The sequence below is a fragment of the Acomys russatus genome, chromosome 8, assembly GCF_903995435.1.
Source record: "Acomys russatus chromosome 8, mAcoRus1.1, whole genome shotgun sequence".
Classification (NCBI taxonomy): Eukaryota; Metazoa; Chordata; class Mammalia; order Rodentia; family Muridae; genus Acomys; species Acomys russatus.
Genome location: NC_067144.1, coordinates 5,591,909 through 5,614,616, shown reverse-complemented (window position 1 = coordinate 5,614,616; position 22,708 = coordinate 5,591,909). Strand labels below are relative to the sequence as shown.

General features: G+C 48.4%; 1 protein-coding gene across 2 annotated transcripts in view; it reads left to right on the top strand.

Moving 5' to 3' along the window:
• Abcc5 (ATP binding cassette subfamily C member 5) overlaps nucleotides 1-22,708 on the top strand; it is an 82,454-nt gene that overhangs the window by 40,552 nt on the left and 19,194 nt on the right. For both annotated transcript variants that reach the window (XM_051150706.1, XM_051150707.1), the window contains exons 13-25: nucleotides 2,862-2,986; nucleotides 3,129-3,201; nucleotides 4,372-4,575; nucleotides 5,420-5,563; nucleotides 9,991-10,093; nucleotides 11,484-11,668; nucleotides 12,120-12,266; nucleotides 12,469-12,598; nucleotides 13,977-14,130; nucleotides 14,209-14,337; nucleotides 16,502-16,688; nucleotides 20,619-20,708; nucleotides 22,501-22,690. In XM_051150706.1, the coding sequence (XP_051006663.1) occupies nucleotides 2,862-2,986; nucleotides 3,129-3,201; nucleotides 4,372-4,575; nucleotides 5,420-5,563; nucleotides 9,991-10,093; nucleotides 11,484-11,668; nucleotides 12,120-12,266; nucleotides 12,469-12,598; nucleotides 13,977-14,130; nucleotides 14,209-14,337; nucleotides 16,502-16,688; nucleotides 20,619-20,708; nucleotides 22,501-22,690 (1,861 nt within the window). The remainder of the gene's footprint in view (nucleotides 1-2,861; nucleotides 2,987-3,128; nucleotides 3,202-4,371; nucleotides 4,576-5,419; nucleotides 5,564-9,990; nucleotides 10,094-11,483; nucleotides 11,669-12,119; nucleotides 12,267-12,468; nucleotides 12,599-13,976; nucleotides 14,131-14,208; nucleotides 14,338-16,501; nucleotides 16,689-20,618; nucleotides 20,709-22,500; nucleotides 22,691-22,708) is intronic.

Here is a 22,708-nt window from a genome sequence, read left to right as displayed (position 1 = left end):
AAAAAAAACAGCCACATTCTAAAATATCGTAAGAATGGTCTCTAATGTTCCCTCGCTCTGAAACCTTGAGCTGGGCCCCCATAGTCTACATTGCTCTCAGCACCACTGCCCTCCATGCTCATAATAGGATGGCCCATTAAGCCCTACTTACAACGTTCAACTGCTTTCCTAAGCCAGGGTCCACCATATGTCTTCAATAAATGGCCTGGTTAGGCCTGTCATAGCAATACCCACTGTCTGGTACCAACTTCTGTCTAAATTATTGTTTTGTTGCTGTGAAGAGACACCATGATGAAGGCACCTCTTACGAAAGAGACCACTTAATTGGGGGCCTGCTTACAGTTTCAGAGGATAAGTCTATAACAGTCGTGGCAGGAAGCGCAGGCAGGCAGGCATGGGGCTGAGAGCTTACATCCTGCTCCACAGGCAGAGAGACACCAGGCCTGCTGTGGGCTTTTGAATCCTCAAAGCTCACTCCCAATGACACACCTCCTTTAAGAAGGTTCCACCTCTGAATGCTTCCCAGACAGTCCCATTACCTGGGAACCACGGATTCAAACATTTTAGCCTATGGGGGCCATTCTTAGTTAAACCACCACACAGAGCCGCCTCCATCACTGATACTATGGCCACTTTGTTAATGGACACATTAGGCAGCGACAGGTATGGCTGGGAAGGCTGACTCCTGACAGGACACACCATCCTATTTCTTGATTATTTCACTCCTACACTGAGGTGGTTTGGTTAGCATTTACATAAGACACAAAATCTTTATGTCCTTTGCTCACTGGGGAAGTCTGTCCGCTTACTTCTTCCCCGAACGATTTTCTTAATTTTTTAAAAAAAAGTTTATGTATATGAGTGTTCTATACACTCCTGTACGTCTGCATGACAAAAGAGGGCATCAGATCCTATGGTTATGAGCCACCATGTGGTTGCTGGGAATTGAACTCAGGACCTCTAGAAGAATACCCAGTGCTCTTGGCCACCGAACTCTCTCTCTAGCCTTGGCTGTCCTGGGTTCACTTTGTAGACCAGGCTGGCCTCGAACTCACCACGCCCGGTTCTCTAGCCCATCTTAATGCTTTTTAATTGTGCCCTTTGCAAGTCCTTGATCATCCAGCCAGTTTATTGGATATAGCTCATGAGTAATCAATTATACTTCTGGCCGTGTCTCCTTCTATGCAAATGTACAACCATGTGTACCTGTCTGCACAGTGCCCACTGTGAAGATTTCCCTTGAGTATCTTTCAGGGTTGTTTCAGAAAGGGGCTGTGATGCTGCAGCTGTCCACTTCTGGTGGTGCCTGCACAGTGTGCAGAACCATCAGTCAACCAAACCATCGTCTTTTCTTCCTCAGTCAGCTGATCACAGGGTGATCACCATGAGGATATAGGTGCATGCTTAGGAACAGAAGACCTTGTTAAGGGAAGTAGAAAGGATTGGTAGTCGGTCAACTTCTTCATGTATCTTGGTGTGCTCTCAGGACCTGCTTAGGCCCAGTCACATGTAACCACTTCCAGCTGATAATGGATGGCTGCTGTGCACATCCTGCTTCATGGCTTAGTAGGTCAGATAACTCCCAGCTCATGATGGACAGCTCAGTTGCATGGTAACATGGTGGCCCATTGTCAAATGTTCATTTTCTAGTATGGCCGAGGACTGTTTCCAAAAGGGAATAGTTATCTACGGATGATGGTGGGGCCTTGCTCCAAAATACCAAGGGCCTCCTCTGATTCTCCTACAGGGGCGTGTCAAAGGCTCCAACAGCATCCCTGTCTGCCACTGACATTTCAGGTACCATCAGGTCTGCTAGGTCATATAGTCCCAGTGGTAGAGCAGCCAGCACAGTAGCCTGGACCTGTTGAAAAGCCTTCTCCTGTTCCAGGCCCTGAGTCCCTTGGCATAAGGGGCAGAGTGAGGAAAGCAGTGTCTCCAGAATCCAAATAGGTCCACTGTCCTCGTTACTTTTCTATTGCTGTGAAGAGACCCCATGACCAAGGCAACTTATAGAAGAAACAGTTTTTTGGGGCTTACGGTTTCAGAGGGTGAGTCCAGGACCATCATGGTGGAAGCACGGCCCAGGTGGGCAGGCATGGTGGTGGAGCAGTAGTGAGAGCTCTAGTTCCTGATCTACAAACACAAGGCAGAGATAGGTAACTGGGCTTTTGAACCCCCAAAGCCTGCCTCCAGTGACACCCCTCCCCCAAGAAGTCCACAGCTCCTAGTCTTTCCCAAATAGTTCTACTAACTGGGGACCGAATATTCAAACGTGTGAGCCTATAGGGACATTCTCATTCAAACACCACACCCTCTAAGCATTGTATAAGCCACTGCTGTAACCTATCCTTATCAACAAAATTCCTCACGGGTATGGCCAGGTGCTTGGGTGTTACCTATTCCAGATGTAGTCAACCTGACAACCAAGATCAGCCATCACAGTTGTACTTTTTAAAAAAAGATTTATTTATTTATTGTATATGAGTGCTTTATCTGCAGAAGGGGGCATCAGATCACATTGTAGATGGTTGTGAGCCACCGTGTGGTTGCTGGGAATTGAACTCAGGACCTCTGGAAGAGCAGGTGGAGCTCTTAACCACTGAGCCATCTCTCCAGCCCCCACAGTTGTACTTTTATAGTGAAATTAGAGAACATGAAACAGCCATGGGCGGCACGGTGTGTGCGCAGCCTTGTGAATGATGCTGTGCTCCCAGATCACATAAGGGAGGGTAACTGATGTTCTTTGTTGCTGAACAAATGTGTGCTCTGGAGTTAAGCCCAAAAAATTCCCAGAAGTCACCATTTATTGGGTGGGTGCTTCCTTTTGGATTCAAAACACTGCATGATGTCTGTCTCCCTAGATGACACTTCTAGAGGGCAGCATTGCAGTCAGTGGGACCTTCGCTTATGTGGCCCAGCAGGCGTGGATTCTCAATGCCACTCTGAGAGACAACATTCTCTTTGGGAAGGAGTTTGATGAAGAAAGGTAAGACACGTTTGGTTTCTGTTGTCTTTCCTTTGGCCATGTGTGAGAGAAGGCAGCCCATCAGTAGGCTTTTTTTTGTTTTGTTTTGTTTTGTTTTTTTGTTACTGAGTCCCTGATTTTCTGTCACTTTTGTGTCCTTCAGATACAACTCAGTGTTGAATAGCTGCTGCCTGCGGCCTGACTTGGCCATTCTCCCCAACAGCGACCTGACTGAGGTACAAGTCTTCTGCCCCTGACAGGTCTCCGTAGCACAGTTAGCAGGAAAGGCTTTGGAGGGCTTTGCAGGGACACACCAGCATCCCCTTCTAGGAGAGCTTCTCCTGGGACAGACCCACACAGGGGGCTTTGCTCTCGTGGGGCCAACATGTAGCAAAGCATTTGTTGATCAGCACAAGGGTGTCGTCCCTGTGGATCTTAAGTGGATCCCATTTGGATTCCAAATTGTTTGGATTTTACTCTGCTTAAATATATTTTAGCAGGCCATGGTAGTGCATGCCCTTTTTTGTTGTTGTTGTTGTTTGTTTTTGTTTTTTCAAGACAGGGTTTCTCTGTGTATAGCCTTGGCTGTCCTGGACTTGTTTTGTATACCAGGCTAGCCTCAAACTCACAGTGATCCTCTTGCCTCTGCCTCCCGGAGTGCTGAGATTAAAGGCGTGCGCCACCATACCCATCTCTCACAGGATTCTTAAAGAGTTTTTGGCAAGGGTGAAGACTGGTCAGTTTTTTGTTTTAGGATGCTCTTTCTATGGAAGAAGGTGTTGTGGGGCAGTGTCAGAGCCACATGTGTGTGTCTGGTTGGCTTTTAGACAGTTGTAGAATGTCTTCCCCAGTCCTTAGAAGGTCCACATTGGCAATCTATATAGGTGGGGACTGCAAGAGTCAGTTTGGGAAAGATGACTGGCATGCCCGCTAAGCCCTGTTCTGCATTTAAGATAGAGGCTTCCCAACTTTATGACAGGCAGATCTGGATCCTGGGGTCCTCCTCAAACTAAGGCACCAGCCAAGGAGAATATAGGCAGTAAGCTTCGAACCCCTACCAAGACCTAGTCGACGAACATGATACTCTCCACTGTTGAGTGGAGAGTGAGATCTGACTCTCACATGAACTCTGGTGCCCCTTTTCTGACCATGTCCCCCGGATGGGGAGACCTGGTGGCACTCAGAAGAAGGATAGCTAGTTACCAAGAAGAGACTTGATATTCTGAGAGCATATATAGGGGGAGGAGGTCTCCCTCAGTCACAGACATAGGGGAGGGGAGAAGGAGAGAAATGGGAGGGAGGGAAGAATGGGAGGAAACAGGGGAAGGGCTAACAATCGAATGTAATATGAATAATAAAAAAAAAAAAAGATAGAGGCTTCCCTTTGCTTTCTTTTGGGCTCATAGATTGGAGAGCGAGGAGCCAACCTGAGCGGTGGACAGCGCCAGAGGATCAGCCTTGCTCGGGCCTTGTATAGTGACAGAAGCATCTACATCCTGGATGACCCCCTCAGTGCCTTAGATGCCCACGTAGGCAACCACATCTTCAACAGTGCTATCCGGAAGCACCTCAAGTCTAAGACGGTTCTGTTTGTTACACACCAGTTACAGGTATGGGGCATCCGCTCCCAAGCTGCTCACGTAGGCTTGGGAAGAGGTGGGCTCCGGCCAGGGATCTCTGAGAAACTACATTCCCAGAGTTAACTGTTTTCATTTCCTCAGCAAATGGCCAATGTACCAGTCCTTCTAGTATCTAGAAGTAGAGTCTGGGAATGAGTTGTCTGGCAGAGAGCATTGTGGTAGCATCCGTGATGAGAACAGTAAGCAGCATTTGTACTTTGTCTCCGTCAGTCCATGACAGGCAGTCATTTTGGAGATCTGTTCAAGACTGTTGCTGTCTGAGTTGTCACGTTATGTTTAGGGTCTCAGTGTCCCTTTCTGTTCCAGAAAACCTGTAAATTCTGCATGCTGTGGAAGGGTTTGAATTAGTTAATTTATGTGAGACAGAGTCTCACTGTATATCCCTGGCCTGGCTCTTGTAGGTGTAGTCCAAGCTGGCCTCACCCCCCTCTGCCTCCTGAGTGCTGCCACACTCAGCCAGGATTTAAAACTAATGTGACGTCTGTGTAGCTACACCATCAGAACACCTGAGTGAGGAATAGTGTTTGAACTGTCTTAGGGATCAGTAAACTAAAGCAAAGATCTTGAGATTGTTAACATTCTAGACTGATGGTTCTTTGTTTGGTGGGGAGCGGTCTGCTCCTGTGCATTCAGTTCTTGAGCCACTGTATGCCAGCGGTATATCTCCCCCTTATTTTAACACCCTAGAATATTCTATTGTTGTCAACCGGGCAGCCAAACCATCTCTGGTTGAGACTTACCAAAATAAGACTGGGTATTTGAATGAATTTGCATAAACATCCGCAATTCTGTGCTTCCTTGTTGCTGTCCCCAGTACCTGGTTGATTGTGATGAAGTGATCTTCATGAGAGAGGGCTGTATCACAGAAAGAGGTACCCACGAGGAACTGATGAACTTAAATGGGGATTACGCTACTATTTTCAATAACCTGTTGCTGGGAGAGACGCCACCGTTTGAGGTAAGGTTTGCTGGGCTTGTACAAGTCATTTCTACACAGGGAAGTGTGATTCCACTGGGGTGGGAAGAGCGCAGTTTAACTCTATGGTTTCCCATGGCCACACTTCTGTGCTGGATTCACCTGGTCAGCATCCGGAAATGCAGGATGAGGGGCTGAGAGCTAGAGACTGTGTCCTGGTCTGTGCTCACAGCTTCGCTCTGTAAGCGCTGACTAAAACTGTGTGAGGCTCTTGGGGCAGACAAGTGAGCAAGGCGTCAGGGGAAGGGAGTTAAATACTGTGTACATTTGGGAATGACCTATGGTGCCTTGAATCCTGATTCGGCACTTAGGTGCTCTGGTTACTGCCTTTATCAATAAAGACTCAGGAGCCAGATGCTGGGATGAAAACCTGCTAGCTGAGAGAGGCAGAGAAAGCACTTAGCTGACCTTCATACTCAGCTCATGAACCAGAAGAAAAAAGCCAAAGCCCTATCTTCTCCTCTACACTATCTTAGATACGCTTCTCTCTCTCTCTCTCTCTCTCTCTCTCTCCCTCCCTCCCTCCCTCTCTCCCTCCCTCCCTCCCTCCCCAGGCTGGCCTCCAACTCACAGCGATCTGCCTGCCTCTGCCTCCCGAGTGCTGGAATTACAGGCACTAGCCACCATGCCCGGCAAATACCCTTCTTTTAATGTCCCTCTTTTCTGTTCACTTACTCCCTGTCAACTGGTTACTTGTTCTACCTCTTGACCTAGGGTTGACTTTATTTAATCCTATGTACAGAAAGCTCTTGGATTAAAGGTGTATGCTAGGGCTGAGCCACACCAAAATCACCTGTTTACAATAAACAGAAAGTTCTTGGGTTAAAAGTGTGATACAGCTGAGCTACACCAAACAATAAGCAGGTCTTTATAGTTCACAATCTCAGGGATCACAATGGGATCAAATAACCTGCAATAAGTAAGATACCATTTTGTTAGGCATTTTATTGGAGTTATGTGGCCAAATATGATCCTTTCTCACATTTAGAGGCTAAGGTGAGCGAAGCAGCTTGCTGGAGCAGATAGCTTGAGTCCTCATTTTTTGTATTTGCACCCCTCTCCAGTGCAACACCCCCCTCCAGTGTAGCACCCCCCTCCAGTATAGCACCCCCCTCAGTGTTAGCACCCCAGTGTAGCCTCCAGTGCAGCACCCCCTCCAGTGCAGCACCCACCTCCAGTGTAGCACCCCCTCCAGTATAGCACCCCCTCCAGTATAGCACCCCCTCCAGTGTAGCACCCCCTCCAGTGCAGCACCCCCTCCAGTGCAGCACCCCCTCCAGTGCAGCACCCACCTCCAGTGTAGCACCCCCTCCAGTGTAGCACCCCCTCCAGTGTAGCACCCCTCCAGTGCAGCACCCCCTCCAGTGTAGCACCCCCCTCCAGTGTAGCACCCCCTCCAGTATAGCACCCCCCTCCAGTGTAGCACCCACCTCCAGTGCAGCACCCCCCTCCAGTGTAGCACCCCCTCCAGTGCAGCACCCCCTCCAGTACAGCACCCACCTCCAGTGCAGCACCCACCTTCAGTGTAGCACTCCCTCCAGTGCAGTACCCACCTCTAGTGTAGCACCCACCTCCAGTGCAGCACCCACCTCCAGTGTAACACCCCCTCCAGTGTAGCACCCCCTCCAGTGCAGCACCCCCTCCAGTGCAGCACCCACCTCCAGTGTAGCACCCACCTCCAGTATAGCACCCACCTCCAGTGTAGCACCCTCCAGTGCAGCACCCCCTCCAGTGCAGCACCCCTCCAGTGCAGCACCCACCTCCAGGTGCAGCACCCACCTCCAGTGGTAGCACCCCCTCCAGTGCAGCACCCACCTCCAGTGTAGCACCCCCTCCAGTGTAGCACCCCCTCCAGTGTAGCACCCCCTCCGTGCAGCACCCACCTCCAGTGTAGCACCCACCTCCAGTGCAGCACCCACCTCCAGTGTAGCACCCCCCCTCCAGTGTAGCACCCCCTCCAGTGTAGCACCCCCTCCAGTGCAGCACCACCTCCAGTGCAGCACCCCCTCCAGTGCAGCACCCTCCTCCAGTGCAGCACCCTCCTCCAGTGCAGCACCCCCCTCCAGTGCAGCACCCTTCACCAGTGCAGCACCCTCCTCCAGTGCAGCACCCCCTCCAGTGCAGCACCCACCTCCAGTGCAGCACCCCCCTGCAGTGCAGCACCCACTTCCTGTGCAGCACTCAGGTGCCAGCTTTCCATGCCTCCACACAGGCCTCAAGCTAGACTGAATACAGCATGTGTATAGCAGTCTTTTTTTCCTGGGGTCCTTAGAGTGACTTAGGCTGGGAGTTGAGCTTCCTTGTTGCTTGCCAGGTCATTTTGAGATTGGCATGGAATGAAAGCAGGGTGCTCCTGGGATCTGGCTCTCGTGTCTTATGTCAGCCGTTCACTTTTGTGGTTTCACTGCAGCGCAGCCAACTGTGCATACCTCGTCCGTAGGGCCTTCTGACAGACTTGCAGCCTTCCCGGGATCACCAGTGACAGCCACAGAGACGCTCAGATCCAGATTTAAGTTCTGTGATCTGCTATGACTTCTGGAAAGCTTTGGAGTCCTCAGTTTGTGGTCTCGTCTTTGCAGACTTTGAGCTGAAATACAGAATTGTCCAAGGAGCAGAAGATAGATACTGCGCAGCTGATAGACAGGCGACACACTGTTGAGCTGGGGAGCATGCTTTCCCAGTGTCACTTACGGGGCCAGCGGGATGGCTCAGCGGATAATGACTGGCTTTGCAAGCCTAGCCACCTGAGTTCAATTACCAGAACCCACAACGTTGTTCTCTGACCTCCACATGTGCACCCTGACACACACACCATATTGGCTACTTATAGTTGTTGCATTAATATGTAATATGCTTCCCCCCAGAGAGTGGTCCACAGATGATAATATCTTTAGACAGTGCGTTTGCTCATGCACTGCAGTAAATATATTCAAAGCCCTATCTTCTGCCCCAGATACAGCTCTATCTAGATTTCATATTTTTAAAACCCCGTTGTGTGTTTAGAAAGTCTAGTTGGTAGACTAGACTTTCATATCATGTAAGATTGAATTCAGTGATGTGCACCGGAGAGATTTTCTAAGGATGTAGCTACACTTGGGAAGGAGAACATTAAATAGATTTGTGGGTTTTCAGTTTGATGAATGCTTTTTGATTACCACTGTGCCCTGTTCTGGGTAGTTCTAGCAGTAGGCACTGGGTAGTGAGTAGCCCTCTGTGAGAACTCACCTTTGTCTTGGAAGGATGTTAGGTCATGTAGGGTAGCGCAGTGCTTTCCTGCTCTCCCAGGTAACTAACCAGGTATGGCAGTGTCCTGAGTCCTTAGAGGGCATTCTAGCTTTATTGCAGAGGTGTGTAAGTTGCCTTACAAAAACCTGTCTGAAGCAGGCATGGTGGCGCACGCCTTTAATCCCAGCACTCTGGGAGGCAGAGGCGGATCTCTGATTTCGAGTTCAGCCTGGTATACAAAGTGAGTTCAGCCTGGTCTACGAAGTGAGTCCAGGACAGCCAGGGCTACGCAGATAAATCCTGTCTCGAAAAACCAAAAGAACCAAACAAAAACAAAACCCATCTTGACTAGGGACAGCCATGACTAAGACTGGAACAAGGAGGGGACAAGTGCACAGCAGTGGGAACTGGAGCTATGGGTGAGGAATGGTGTGATGTCAGGTGTGGCTGGAGAACAGGAGCCGTGGGGAGTAGTGAAACGGGAGGGGAACCCCCAGGCCTGGCTTAAGCAAGCAGAGAGGCCTGGGGATCTTCTGTGGTAGGAGAGGCAAATGGTGGCGTCTCAGGATCTGAGTTAGCAAGTGGCAGGTCAGAGGTAGGAATGGGCACTGGGACGAATGGGAGAGCAAAATGGTAAACCCTTCTGTTTTGGGAGCTTAGGTCTTGAACAGCTTAGTGGAGAGTAAATATCAGTGGACTAACAGGGCAGGTTGAGTTAGTACAAGAAACTAGTGTAGATAATTGCAGGTGGCTTTCTAAAGAAAACAGGTGTGCCTGCAGGCATGGTGTCTGCCCCATGATCCCAGCACGCGGGAGGCTGAGCTGGTCAGCGTTAGTGTGGGCATGACACAGAAACCTGGAATAAAAAATGAGTAAGAAGCCGGGCGTGGTGGCGCACGCCTTTACGCCTTTAATCCCAGCACTCGGGAGGCAGAGGCAGGCGGATCGCTGTGAGTTCGAGGCCAGCCTGGTCTACAAAGCGAGTCCATGATGGCCAAGGCTACACAGAGAAACCCTGTCTCGAAAACCCCCCCCCCCCCAAAAAAAAAAAAAAGAGTAAGAACTTGCCATGTGTTTTATTTATGTTACTAGCTCAGAGAGTGCTTCTCTAGTATGTGTCCTGTAGACATCCGTCTGAATGAACATCTTATGACCGGACATTCTTTTTTTTTAAATGTTATTAGATTAATTCAAAAAAGGAAGCTAGTGGTTCGCAGAAGAAATCACAAGACAAGGGCCCTAAGCCAGGGTCGGTGAAGAAGGAGAAGGCGGTGAAGTCAGAGGAAGGTAAGCACAGGTTTGAGAGTTTTGTCTGTCATTTATCAGGAGATGATGTCATGCATGTGTGTTGCATTTCTAGAATGGCAAAGTCCCAAGACAGTATTAGGTGAGGGAGCCAGGGTGTGCCAAACAAGGGACGTAAGATGACCTTTGGTCCTTGGCCTTTTCTTCAAAGGGTGGAGTCAGTTGTGGGTAGTCCCAGCTGAGTCATCCTGAGTGGGCCTCCCTTCCTCCCTTCGGATCACCTCTGTACTTGAAGGTAGTTGTGTGTATCCCAGCTGAAGGTCAGGTCCAGCCTCTGGTTTGAGGGTCAGGATCCTGGGGTGACTCTCCAGCCTCAGGGCAGATCAGGTTGACATCTCTCCAGATGCATGGAGCTCATGGGAGAGGGGGAAGCTTATTGTAGATAAAAAGGAGACATAGCTAGAGGCAGACACATCTGGAGAGTCCAGAGTGGTCATGACCTTGAACCTTAAGGGGAGAGGAAGGGTAAAGGGAGAGAGAAACCTAGTGCTGCAGCTAAGAGGTACAGAAGAGGGGCGGTAACCAAATGTCTGGGTTAGGTAGGGCAGGGCCTCTGGGGAAGAGCAGCCCAGCCCCTGTGCTGGAACCTGGAGGCCAGGGCCGCTTTGATATGTTAACTAGGAATCTCAGCTGCTGTCCTGGGTTTGTTTTATAGACTTCTTAAGCACAGTAATTTAAACTGAAAACATAATATTAGCCATGTCATAAAGGTTTAGGCAAATGGTCTAATGTTTGCACCTCCAACCTCAAAGGGGAATGAAATAGGCTCTGCTATTGCATTTAGTACATGTTCCTGTGTTCCCCTGGCTGGTCCCTGTCCTTTGTGAGGCTCTGAAAGGTGGGGATGGGTCGGGGGGGGGGGGGGTGGGTGGGTGGGGGGAGGGGCATGTGGCCTAATCCTGTAGATGGTGCTGTAAAAATGTTCCAGAAGGAGACGATTCTGATCTGGCCTCTCCTGAGGCTGTAGGTTCCGTGGCTCCGCTGCCGTAAACGTGAGTGAGTTTGAAGGGAGCAGGTCTGTTGAAGGGGAAATCCCCCACACAAATATGGTTCATTTGGGGAAAATAGCATCCACCAGTCAGACAGTTCCAAACCCCAGGTTCTGGGGACTCCCGCCCACACTGTGCTCCAGCCTTTACAGAAGGAAGTTCAGAGCGGAAGACAGTGTAATCAGCCCTAACCTACCCAATGACCTCATTGTTTGCTTATAGCTTAGCTAGTTAGCTTATGTACAGGCCAACCCTGTCTCCCACTGCCCACCAAAGCTGCTTTCCTGGACTAAACTCAGTCTTTGGGTGGAGTGTGGTGCTGACAGAGTCTTACTCCATACTGTCCCCTTCTCAGGTCCTGTGTCTATGTTCCTCTTTCCCAGGGCAGCTCGTGCAGGTGGAGGAGAAAGGGCAAGGCTCCGTGCCCTGGTCCGTCTACGGTGTCTACATCCAGGCCGCAGGGGGGCCCGTGGCCTTCCTAGTCATCATGGTCCTTTTTATGCTGAATGTGGGCAGCACTGCCTTCAGCACCTGGTGGTTGAGCTACTGGATCAAGCAAGGGAGTGGGGTGAGATCCCGCACTGCTGAGCGGCACGTGTGTGACAGCGTGGCCTTCCCTGTCTCCCCAGTCCCAGCCTGTTCTTAGGGAAGCTCCTGTACTTTTCATTAAGAAGAAGCACTAGAAACATTATGGGATGTGCGTAATATGCATAACTTTGTTTCATGTGTCAGCTGAAAGAAAATTTGAAAGGAACGTTCCCAGATCAAGGATGCTCAGTGCAGTCTCAGAGAACAGGAAGTAAGGCCCTGACCAGCTCAGGACCTGTAGATCTAGTCACTGAGTAGGACAGTGTAGGCCCTTGGTGCTCACCACTAGAACAAGGAGAAGTGCGTAGCGAGACTGCCTTGTGTTTGGCATGCCCAGGCCCCACGTCATTCCCTGTGTGTGGCTCTCCCTGTGACTGAACGTGACCTGGCTCGCTCAGGAAATTCACCCATGGGACTTTGCCTCCAAACAGAACACCACAGTGTACCAAGGGAACAGAAGCTCCGTGAGCGACAGTATGAAGGACAACCCGTTCATGCAGTACTATGCCAGCGTCTATGCCCTCTCCATGGTGGTCATGCTGCTCTTGAAAGCCATCCGAGGAGTTGTCTTTGTCAAGGTAGAGCACAGTGGGTGGGCTGTGGGCTGTGTGTGTGTATGTGCACGGGCGCGCGCAGCAGGTGGCCCTGCGGACTCACTGTGCCTCCTTCCCCGGTGCTGCATGGCTGTCTGCACAGTGGTCACTGCAGGAGGAGGAGCTGAGCCTTCCTTCCCTGGGTACCCAGGTCTCTGGGCCTGACCATCCTGTGTCTGCTCCCTAGGGCACGCTGAGAGCCTCCTCCCGGCTCCATGACGACCTTTTCCGCAGGATCCTGCGGAGCCCTATGAAGTTTTTTGACACTACCCCAACGGGGAGGATTCTCAACCGCTTTTCCAAAGACATGGATGAAGGTATCACTCATTGGTACAACCTCTCTTCGCTCTTATGCTCTGGAGTACAGCCAGTGGCCACTGCCCCTAGCCTTCCTGGGTGCCCGCTGCCCCCCATAAAAGGACAGTGTGCGGCTTTGTCTTCAGAGTCTGGTGTTTGCGTCAGGAATATTTTGTCTGAGTTCTCATTCAGCCTACGAAGGTTATGTCCAGAGAGGCTAAGTAACTTGCCCAAGGTCTATCAGGTGACTGGGTTGGGAATTGGGCTCAGATTTTTTCACCTCAAAGTTAGCTTTTAGCTGCTGCATGGTGGTCAAGGTTGGTTCACAGGTCACTGGGCAGTGTGAGGGGACGGCCAGAAGTAAGGGAGCCGGGACAGACTCAGTACCAGAACCGGTGCATAGCATGTTTCTACTCCTGCATACATGCAGGCACACTGTGCACATTTACACAGACACCTGCACACTCAGACATGCACACACAAACACACACATGAGTGCGCACACACACAGGAGAACACACATGTACATGCATGCAGTACAGATGTACACAGATGTACAGACACATGCACACTCAGACATCTATACCCGTACACACACAGGAGCACACACATGTATATACAGATGTACAGACACATGCACACTCAGACATGCATACTACCATACACACACATAGGAGCACACACATGTACATGCATGCACACACAAGTGTACAGACACATGCACACTCAGACATACATTCCCCCTACAGGAACACACACGTACATGCATGCATATACAGATGCGTGTGCACGCACACCCACACCCACAAAAACACACGTGCGCGCACAGAAAGACAAGAGCTAGACTTGTTGGTTCAGTCCTTGCTCTAGAGTCTGAGGTGGAAGGATTGTGGGTTTGAGGCCATCTTGAGCTTTATACTTAGACCCTGTCTCACAAGGAAGGAAAGAAAAACAGCAGTGCTTGTGACACAGCTGTGGTTTTCATGAGGATGCCTCTGCCCAAAGACAGGAGTGTAGGGAAAGTAGCTAAAGGAGGTGGAGACGTTGAAGGCTCTGTACACTTCTTTGATGTTCACGTATGTTTAGATTTTTCTTGTGTTGGTAAGAGCATAGGTGATCCTTCTTTTGCTTTTTCTGTGTTTATTTTCCAAGTATTTTATGTAAATAAAGTGTTTAGAAGCAGTAGGGAAAACTGAACCAAAGAGAAAGGATGGGAGAGGAAGGCCTCCTCAAATAAGACAGTGACAGCAGCGGATTTATTTTTCTTTGACAAAACTGCTAAAGTTAGTATCTCAGACCCCATAAATTTCATGGAGCCTTTAAAAAAACTATTTAGTTCCATTTTCCTTGCTTGCGTGTTCCACCGGTCTGACACGTGTTCTCTCCTGGTCTCTGCAGTGGACGTGCGCCTGCCATTCCAGGCTGAGATGTTTATCCAGAATGTGATCCTGGTGTTTTTCTGTGTTGGAATGATCGCAGGAGTCTTCCCGTGGTTCCTTGTGGCCGTGGGGCCCCTCCTCATCCTCTTCTCAGTGCTGCACATTGTCTCCAGGTAAACAGGATGCATGCAGGCCACGCAAGGCCATGATTGCTGGTACCCCGCTGTGACACGGATCGTGTTCTCCTGCAGGGTCCTGATTCGTGAGCTAAAGCGTCTGGACAACATCACGCAGTCTCCTTTCCTCTCCCACATCACATCCAGCATCCAGGGCCTTGCTACCATCCACGCCTATAACAGAGGGCAGGAGTTTCTACACAGGTTAGTGCTGATGGGGGCCGAAGGCTTTGACGGGAGCTGTCATCTCGACAGCTATAGTCACCGGAAGAGGCCATTCAAGGCCAGAGCCTGGGATCAGAGAGCTCACCCTGAAAGACATGCCAGACTGTCTCTGATGAATCTTAGCCACTTGCTAAGACTGTTTCTGAGAGAATTACAAGACAGAAACACAGACTAGGAGACGAATGTGGATATACACTGCCCACACTGACAGTGTGTGTGCATGTGTGCGTGTGTGCGTGTGTGCGTGTGTGTGTGTGTGTGTGTGTGTGTGTGTGTGTGCGTGCATGCATGCATTTAGCTATCTCTGAAAGGATATGTAAGAAATGGTAACTGTCTGTGGAAAGAAGAATCAGGTACCCAGAAATTGGTAAGAAAAAGACTGACCTTTTGTAGTGCCTTTTAAAACTTTGTATAGCACTTGCTATGTAAGTGAGAGGATGGGCTGAGGTCCGGAGAACTCACGTAATTGCCAGATGGGCATGGCATGGGAGCCCACCTGTAATTTCAGCCTTAAAAAGCCAAGACAAAAGATCCCCAGAGTGAGCTGGCAAGCTCTAGGTTTGATGGAAAGGCCCTTCCTCAGTAAATAAGGTGAGAAAATGATCAAGAAAGATTCCTCGAGCCTTCACAGGCACACATGTACATACATGCACATAGACACATAAAAAAACGCTAAATTCTCCCCCCCCCCCCCGCTACCCTCCCCCCAGTGTGTGTGTGTATGTGTTGTCTAGTAAAATAAAAATTAAGTCATTTTTACATGAAAAAAGTAGAGAAAAGAAGTTAGGAAAATTTTGATGACTCAGAGAAAGCCTTCTTAGTGTAAGATAATGGCCTGTGCAGCGTTTCATGGGAGGAGTGTGCAGTGGTACTGTCTGGCACTCTTTACATTTTCTTCTTTTTAAATTGCATTTTTCCCTAAAGATTTTATATTTTACTGTAAGAAAGAAGAGTAAAAAAAATTTTTTTTTAAATAGCAAAGCACATATGCCTAACAAAACTTCCTTACTCGAGCTCTGCTTGTCTGATGAGGTGCAGTGCTCCCTTGAGCTCCACCTGTCCGAGGCGCTAAGCCTCCTGGTGCTGGCGGGGCCTGCTCCATGGCGGAGGGTGCTGCCTGTCTCCCGCTGCTGTGCTTTGGTCACAGGCTTCTTGGCTCTGTAGCCCTGGGAAACAGTTTTGCTCTGCAGTAACGTGTCCACACACGCAGCAGCTACAGTTGCTCTGAGAGCTTGGCATTCCTGGCCTTGGGCTGCCTCTGCCGCCTGCCTTTGAACTCTCTTGCTTTGAGGAAATGACCTCTGACCTAAGATATTTTTTCTAAAGTTGACCACAGCCTGTGGATTTGGCCTCCTTCTTATGTGTAGATGTTTCTCCCTCATGTCTTTAGCTTTTAAAAAATGTTATTGACCCCCTCCCCCTTCCTCTCCCTCTGTGTGTGTGTGTGTGTGTGCATGCTTTAATGAATATGTGTACCCTACATGTATGCAGGAACCCTAGAAGGCAGAAGAGGGCGTTAGGTCCTCTAGAGCTATATGTAGCTATATATGGTTGTGAGCTGCCTGGTGGGTACTGAGAACCAAACCCAGTTCCCCTGCAAGGACAGTATGCTAAGACCTAGTCCCTAGGCTTTTCACTTTTTTTAACGACATGGTCTCAGCCATGTGGTGGTGACACACACCTTTAATTCCAATACTTGGGAGGCAGAGACGTGGTCTTTGTGAGTTTGAGGCCAGCCTGGTCTACAGAGCAAGTTCTAATAGCCAGGGCTACACAGATAAACCTGTCTGGAAGAAAAAGTCTACGTTGCCCTAGCTAGTCTGGAACTCCCTATGTGGACCAGGCTGGCCTCGAACTCACAGAGATCCACCTGCCTCTGCTTCCTAAGTGCTGGGACTAAAGGCGTGCGCCACCAGCCTTCCTGACATCTCTATGTAGGTTTTAGTGTTTCTCAAGGCTAACTGGCATCAGAACAGGCCGTGTCCTCATGCGAGGCCTGCGCTTCTGAGGCCTCCCCATCACTCTTTTGGTTGAAGACCAGGAAGTGCTTTCCGTGCTCTCTGTGGTCCACGGAAGGTTTGGCTTCAGCCCCTGAGTGGGGTTATGCGGTATTTTATCTGTCCCCTTGCCATCTTCCTCACAGGTATCAGGAGCTACTAGATGACAACCAGGCTCCTTTTTTCTTGTTCACCTGTGCGATGAGGTGGCTGGCAGTGCGGCTGGACCTCATCAGCATTGCGTTGATCACCACCACTGGGCTGATGATTGTTCTCATGCACGGACAGATCCCCTCGGCCTATGCGGGTCTTGCCATCTCTTACGCTGTGCAGGTCAGTGTCGGGGTCGTAGGCATTCGACTGGGAACCAGTGGCGGGGAGTGGAATCTGGAATGAAAACAGTCTGCTGTGTGTGGTAAACTCACGCGCTTGTTCTGACAAAGGATCTCACTTTGTAGCCCAGGCTGTCCTGGAACTCACTATGTAGACCAGGCTAGCCTCGAACTCAGAAATCTGCCTGCCTCAGCCTTCTGAGTGTTGGGATTAAAAGTCTTTGCCACATTGCCTGCCTGGCACAAAAATAATTGCAGTTTGGAGGCAGAGACAACTGGGTCTCTATGATTTGAGGCCAGTCTTGTCTACATAGCAAGTAAGTAGGACAGGTAAGTAGGACCCTGTCTCAAAAAAAAGAAAAAGAAAAAGAAAAAAGGAAATACGTGTTATCTTCATAAGGAAGCACTGACAAGTGACCTCATAACGACAGATGTGTTCGCCGCCATCTCACCTCTGGCATGGTTCTAGTGTTCTGAGTGTTACACCGCCGTTGATTGCTTGCATGCACTTCCTGTTTAGAATTCTGTCCTTCTCAGGTCTTCTAAGCCAAAGCCTTCTCGTCCCTGAGGATGATTAAAGGCCTCAAATAGCTCAAAATGAATTTGAGAGTCTGACTACTGACTTCTTAAAAGTTTTGTTTTTTGTTGCTAATGTTTTAAATAAGTTCTTTTTGTTTCTGGTTTTTTGAGACAGGGTTTCTCTGTACAGCTTTGCTTGTCCTGGACTCACTTTGTAGACCAGGCTGGCCTCGAACTCACAGCAATCTGCTAGCCTCTGCCTCCCAAGTGCTGGGATTAAAGGCATGCACCACCAACGCCCAGCTCAAGATGTTTTTTGTTTTTAAATAGTTAGATTTTAAAAGTGTTTTATTATTTTTCTTTTTTACATATACATTTATATTTTTATACATAAATATAATAAACTACATAAGCAAGAAGAACCACAAAACAATCAGGAATTATAAAAACGTTACATTCATAATGTTTTGACTATTTGTATTTGGCTACTTTGAAGGAAACATCTCAACTATCTTGGTGAGTCCAAAATTCTGAATGTAAATCAATAACTATCATAGCTCATCTATCTCTGTCAATGTAAAACATCTATCTAGACCTAAAAACATCTTAACCCCTAAACTGTTAATGCCCAGCTGCGACTCTGCAGAGGTCCAGGATAGGGTCTCTGGAGCTGGATGCAGATGCCTTTCCAGTTCGCTTTATCTCTTGGATGGCCAGAGCTGATGGCTCAGCCAACTGATTAGGATTGAAAGAAAAAGAGGAAATGGAGCCCAAGGTTTTTTCTCTAGGGACTAGCTGTACTGCGGCTGAGGAGAACTTAAACTGACCACAAGTTTCCTATGGCTAAGGCTGTAAAATTGTCTTCTGGCTGGAGACTGCACAGGGGTCATAAAAAGAGGCTCTTTGACCTGTAGATAGGCCTCTTTGCAGAGATCGCCAGTAAGTTGGTGTAAACTTAGGCTTATTAGCTGTAGAAGGCTGATGGCCCTGAGTCTGCTAACTTATTTGCAAATCTACAGAGAAATAAGAAATAAGAGAGAGGTAGAAAATAAACCACTTACACACATGCATTCAAGAGAAGAGGTGGATGAAGTCAGGTATCTTAATTTTAACTGAAGTTAAGCTTCCCAATTTTCAGCCCCGATTATTGTAGAAGACCATACTTATACTTCTGAGAAAAGGGAATTACCTCATAGTCAAAAGTACAATTAATCACAAAACAGATGAATTCTAAAATATAACAGGTTACATGTTTTAGAGCTAAGCATTTCTTATCTATGTATCCATTACATAAGTTCATAATGAGTTCAGTTTAGAATGACAAAGGTTGACAGGGCCTAAGGTTAATAGAGTCTAAAACTTAGAAGAGAGTTCAGTTCAGAATGACGAAGGTTGACAGGGCCTAAGGTTAATAGGGTCTGAAACTTAGAAGAGTATACAACTTATCAATTAGGACGGACCTGACTATACATTATCCAGCTATCTCTTAGTTCATTATGAGCTCAGGACGATAATTTTATCTGTCTTTCATTCTAAGAAACAGTAAATTCAGACATATCTAGGGAGCTTCATTCCACTTAGGTTCATAGAAAGTTTAAACAAACTTGCCTATATTTATGGTGAAATACCAGGATTCGTGGTGCCATCTGCAGTAGAGGCTTATCTGAAGCCATAAATCTGCTACAAGGCTATCCTTACCAAGGCATCTGGAGGTCCACAAAGGTATTTATTGCAGCCATAAACTAACTTTATCTTTTAAAATTATTTTAATCAAACCAGGAATTAATTCATCTGAATAACAAACAGTTCATCTTCAACAAGATCCTGTAGGAGGTTTGTTCAATCAGAGCTGGTCAGTACCCAGAAAATATCAGTTCACGCCAATGCCAGACGTGTTTACTTTTGGTTTACCAAGACAGCGTTTCTCTGTGTAACCTTGACTGTCCTGTACTCGCTTTGTAGACTGGGCTGGCCATGAATGTAGTCCTGGCTGTCCTGAACTCACTTTGTAGACCAAGCTGGCCTTAGACTAACAGTGATCCACCCGCCTCTGCCTCCCTGGGTGCTGGGATTAAAGACATGCACCACCATGCCCGGCTCTAATGCCAGATTTTAGAGAGATGCAACAAAGCACAATTGACAGGGTAGTCAGAGGTTGGAAGCAATTCTGGGTTACATCACAATACAGACCTTGCAAATACTGGATCATCTCCAGAGATCTCTCATGCCTACAGGACTTCCCCAAATCAATGGCTCCTGACAGCATGTCAGAAGATGGAAGCAGTTTGGGGGTGCATCATGGTACAAGACCTTGCAGACACCAGATCACCTCCTAGACAGCCCACATGCCTAGTGAGCTCCCTTAATAGGGTGGCTCTTGGCACTAAACAACTAAGAGTTCAATTGTAAGACTAAATTATCAGGTCTTCAACCCCATCAGAGACTTGAGAAGGAATAAAAATTAAATACTTCAGTAAACCAGAAGTGCAGGTTAGCAACTTCCAAAAAGAAAAAATGACAGAGACACTTTGCTTCCTGAACAGTCACCCAAAACTCTCCGTAATGTTGGAGCAGTGCCTTCAGCCTTCTGGCCCAGTGTATCTGACAAACATATTTGTGAGGTTACTTAAAGATGCTTTGGCATCAGTCCACAGAAGTAATTTCTATCATATTTTAAAAGTGGTATTGGAGAGCCAGCCGTGGTGGCCTCATCTTGAAAAACAAAAACGAAACAAAAACCAAAACAAAAAAAGTGGTATTGGAGTTGTTATAATTTAGACAGATACACGCAGAAACATTTAATGATCTCATGATGGAGTACTGGGGCTCTGCTTCCACATAACACAGGACGTGGAGCAGAGGAAACATACAGGAAGCAGTGCCGACCATATTGATATATGGGAGGTTTTTATACGACTGTATTGTGTGATTTTTGGATTTTTCTATATTGCAAAGATAAAAATAAGGCAGATGAACTCCAGAGAGCTGTGTTTTTATGGATGCCCAGGTGTCTGTGTAGACCTGCTAGCTGCCTGTGTGTCATGTAGTAGTCTGAGGTGCATGGGGCCGTGTTGTCTCATGTCACCTTCCTGCTTTCAGAAGTTGCTTACAGGTTGGACTCAGAAGTAAAGTAGGTGGTTCAGAAGCCATCTAGCCTCAGATGTGCGTTACTGGGAATACAATAGCCGGCTGGAAGCCCTTGGGGTCCAAGAGTGCAGAGACTCAAGAGCCAGGTGCTCACATGTGTGCTAAGCACTGTGTTTGATGAGGGCAGCGGGTATGGCAGTAAGTGCAGGAAAACTGCCAGGCCCTGAAACCTCACGCTGTGTGCATGAGCTCCAATGGCTCCTCTCTCGCTGCCTGCCCTGCACTGATGCCCATTGTCTCTTGTCGGTTTGCTTCTGATTTTCAGCTAACGGGACTATTCCAGTTTACGGTTCGGCTGGCCTCTGAGACGGAAGCACGGTTCACCTCAGTGGAGAGGATCGACCACTACATAAAGGTCAGGGCAGTGCAGGCCTTTCTGGAGTGCTTGGGTTCCTCTGTCACGGGTGGTGGGTGAGGAGGAGCTGTGCGTCCTCCACCTGTCTCATCCCCTGTAAGAGGATCAGCGGGAACACCATCAAATTTCCTGAATTGTCTGATGAATTCTGTCCAGTGGAGAACCCAGGTTCACTGCTGCTCTCTAGGGTTAACAGTGACACATTTAGAAAGGGTGTCTTTCAGTTAAGCTAATAATGAATGACACATTTACCGTACACTGTTTAAAACCATGAGCCATTTTTTTACATTTAATTTTTCACTTGTTTATTTTTGTGATTGTGTTTTAATGGCAACATTTTCCCCTTTCTTCCCTCCAACCCCCGCCCCCATATGCCTCCTCCCACTCTCCTTCAAGTTCACAGTCTCTTTTTCATCACTTGTGATCGCATGCACATAAGTACTTGTATACACACTTATTCCCAATATGGCCTTGGGTTATATCTGTAGCTGGGTCCTCAGGGAGGGGGCCTCTGGGCCCTGTTTCTGAAGTACAGACAATACATGACTTTAATTCTTAATCTGGCCTAGTTGTCCTTTGCTGATGATGGCCACCAGGACCCCTTACTGATCCTTCGGCAGAGATCAGCATGTATCTCCTCTCTGGAGGCTAATGTCATTGGTCTGGGGTAGGAGCCAGGCTTTGCAGTGTTAAAGCTGCTCAGTGAATTCCTACTGTTACCCCATATAGCTTAGAAACAAGTAGGTTTGGCCACTACTGAGACTATTGGCTCTCTTCGCCCTCCCTCACGAGCCTCTCAGTTTTGCCTTGAGGTTGTGTCTCACTTGTGTCCTTCCAGAAATTGTAAAGTGATTTTGTGTAGAAAGAAACGTTGCAGGGGAGAGTGAGGATTTTCAGGGTGGCTTGAGTGTCAAAGTCTCACACACACACACACACACACACACACACACACACACACACTCATGAGTGCGCACATGTGCATGCTCACGCACACGTGTGTACACTTACACACACACCTCACACTCCCCAAATACTAGTTATGTGTGCTTTACATTAATGGTATGAGGTCAGTACTACCATGGGTGGATAGGTCACACTGCCGTGGGTGGCTTGTGTAGGTCACACTGCCGTGGGCAGATAGGTCACACTGCCATGGGTGGCTTATGTAGGTCACATTGCCGTGGGTGGATAGGTCACACTGCCGTGGGTGGCTTGTGTAGGTCACACTGCCGTGGGTGGCATAGCTGGAACTGCAGTCTGTATTTCTTGGATTAGCCATCGTATTTAGATGCTTAATAAATGTTGAATGGGGCTGGAGAGATGGCTCAGAGGTTAAGAGCACTGGATGCTCTTCCAGAGGTCCTGAGTTCAATTCCCAGCAAACACGTGGTGGCTCATAGCCATCTGTAATTAGATTTGGTGCCCTCTTCTGGCATGCAGGTGTACATGCAGACAGAGCTCTGTTAAATGTTGAATATCTTACCGCAGTTTTAATCAGGCCAGTGGTGTTCAGTTTGCTGAATTCTCTTTCAACAGGAGTATTGTCAAAGGATTCCAGTGAAAACTCACTGAGGGAGGGAAGGCCTCGTGTTCTACCCTTAGCCCTCACTTCCCTCAGCCCAGGGCAATGTTATGCAAACAGGCGCTTGCAGACCATGGCAGTAGCCATGTGCTGTGTCTCTGTCTGGGTTGACACAGGGGTCATGGAGGCAGCTGCCTTGGCTCCTGTGCTTGCCCTCTCTGATAAGCTCTGCTGCGCCACAAGAATCTGAAGCACTCGCTCTCTCCTCAGACTCTGTCTTTGGAAGCACCTGCCAGAATCAAGAACAAGGCGCCTCCCCCTGACTGGCCCCAGGAGGGAGAGGTAACCTTTGAGAACGCAGAGATGAGGTACCGGGAAAATCTCCCTCTGGTCCTTAAGAAAGTGTCCTTTACCATCAAACCCAAGGAGAAGATTGGCATCGTGGGGCGCACAGGGTCAGGTGAGGTGGCACTGGTCT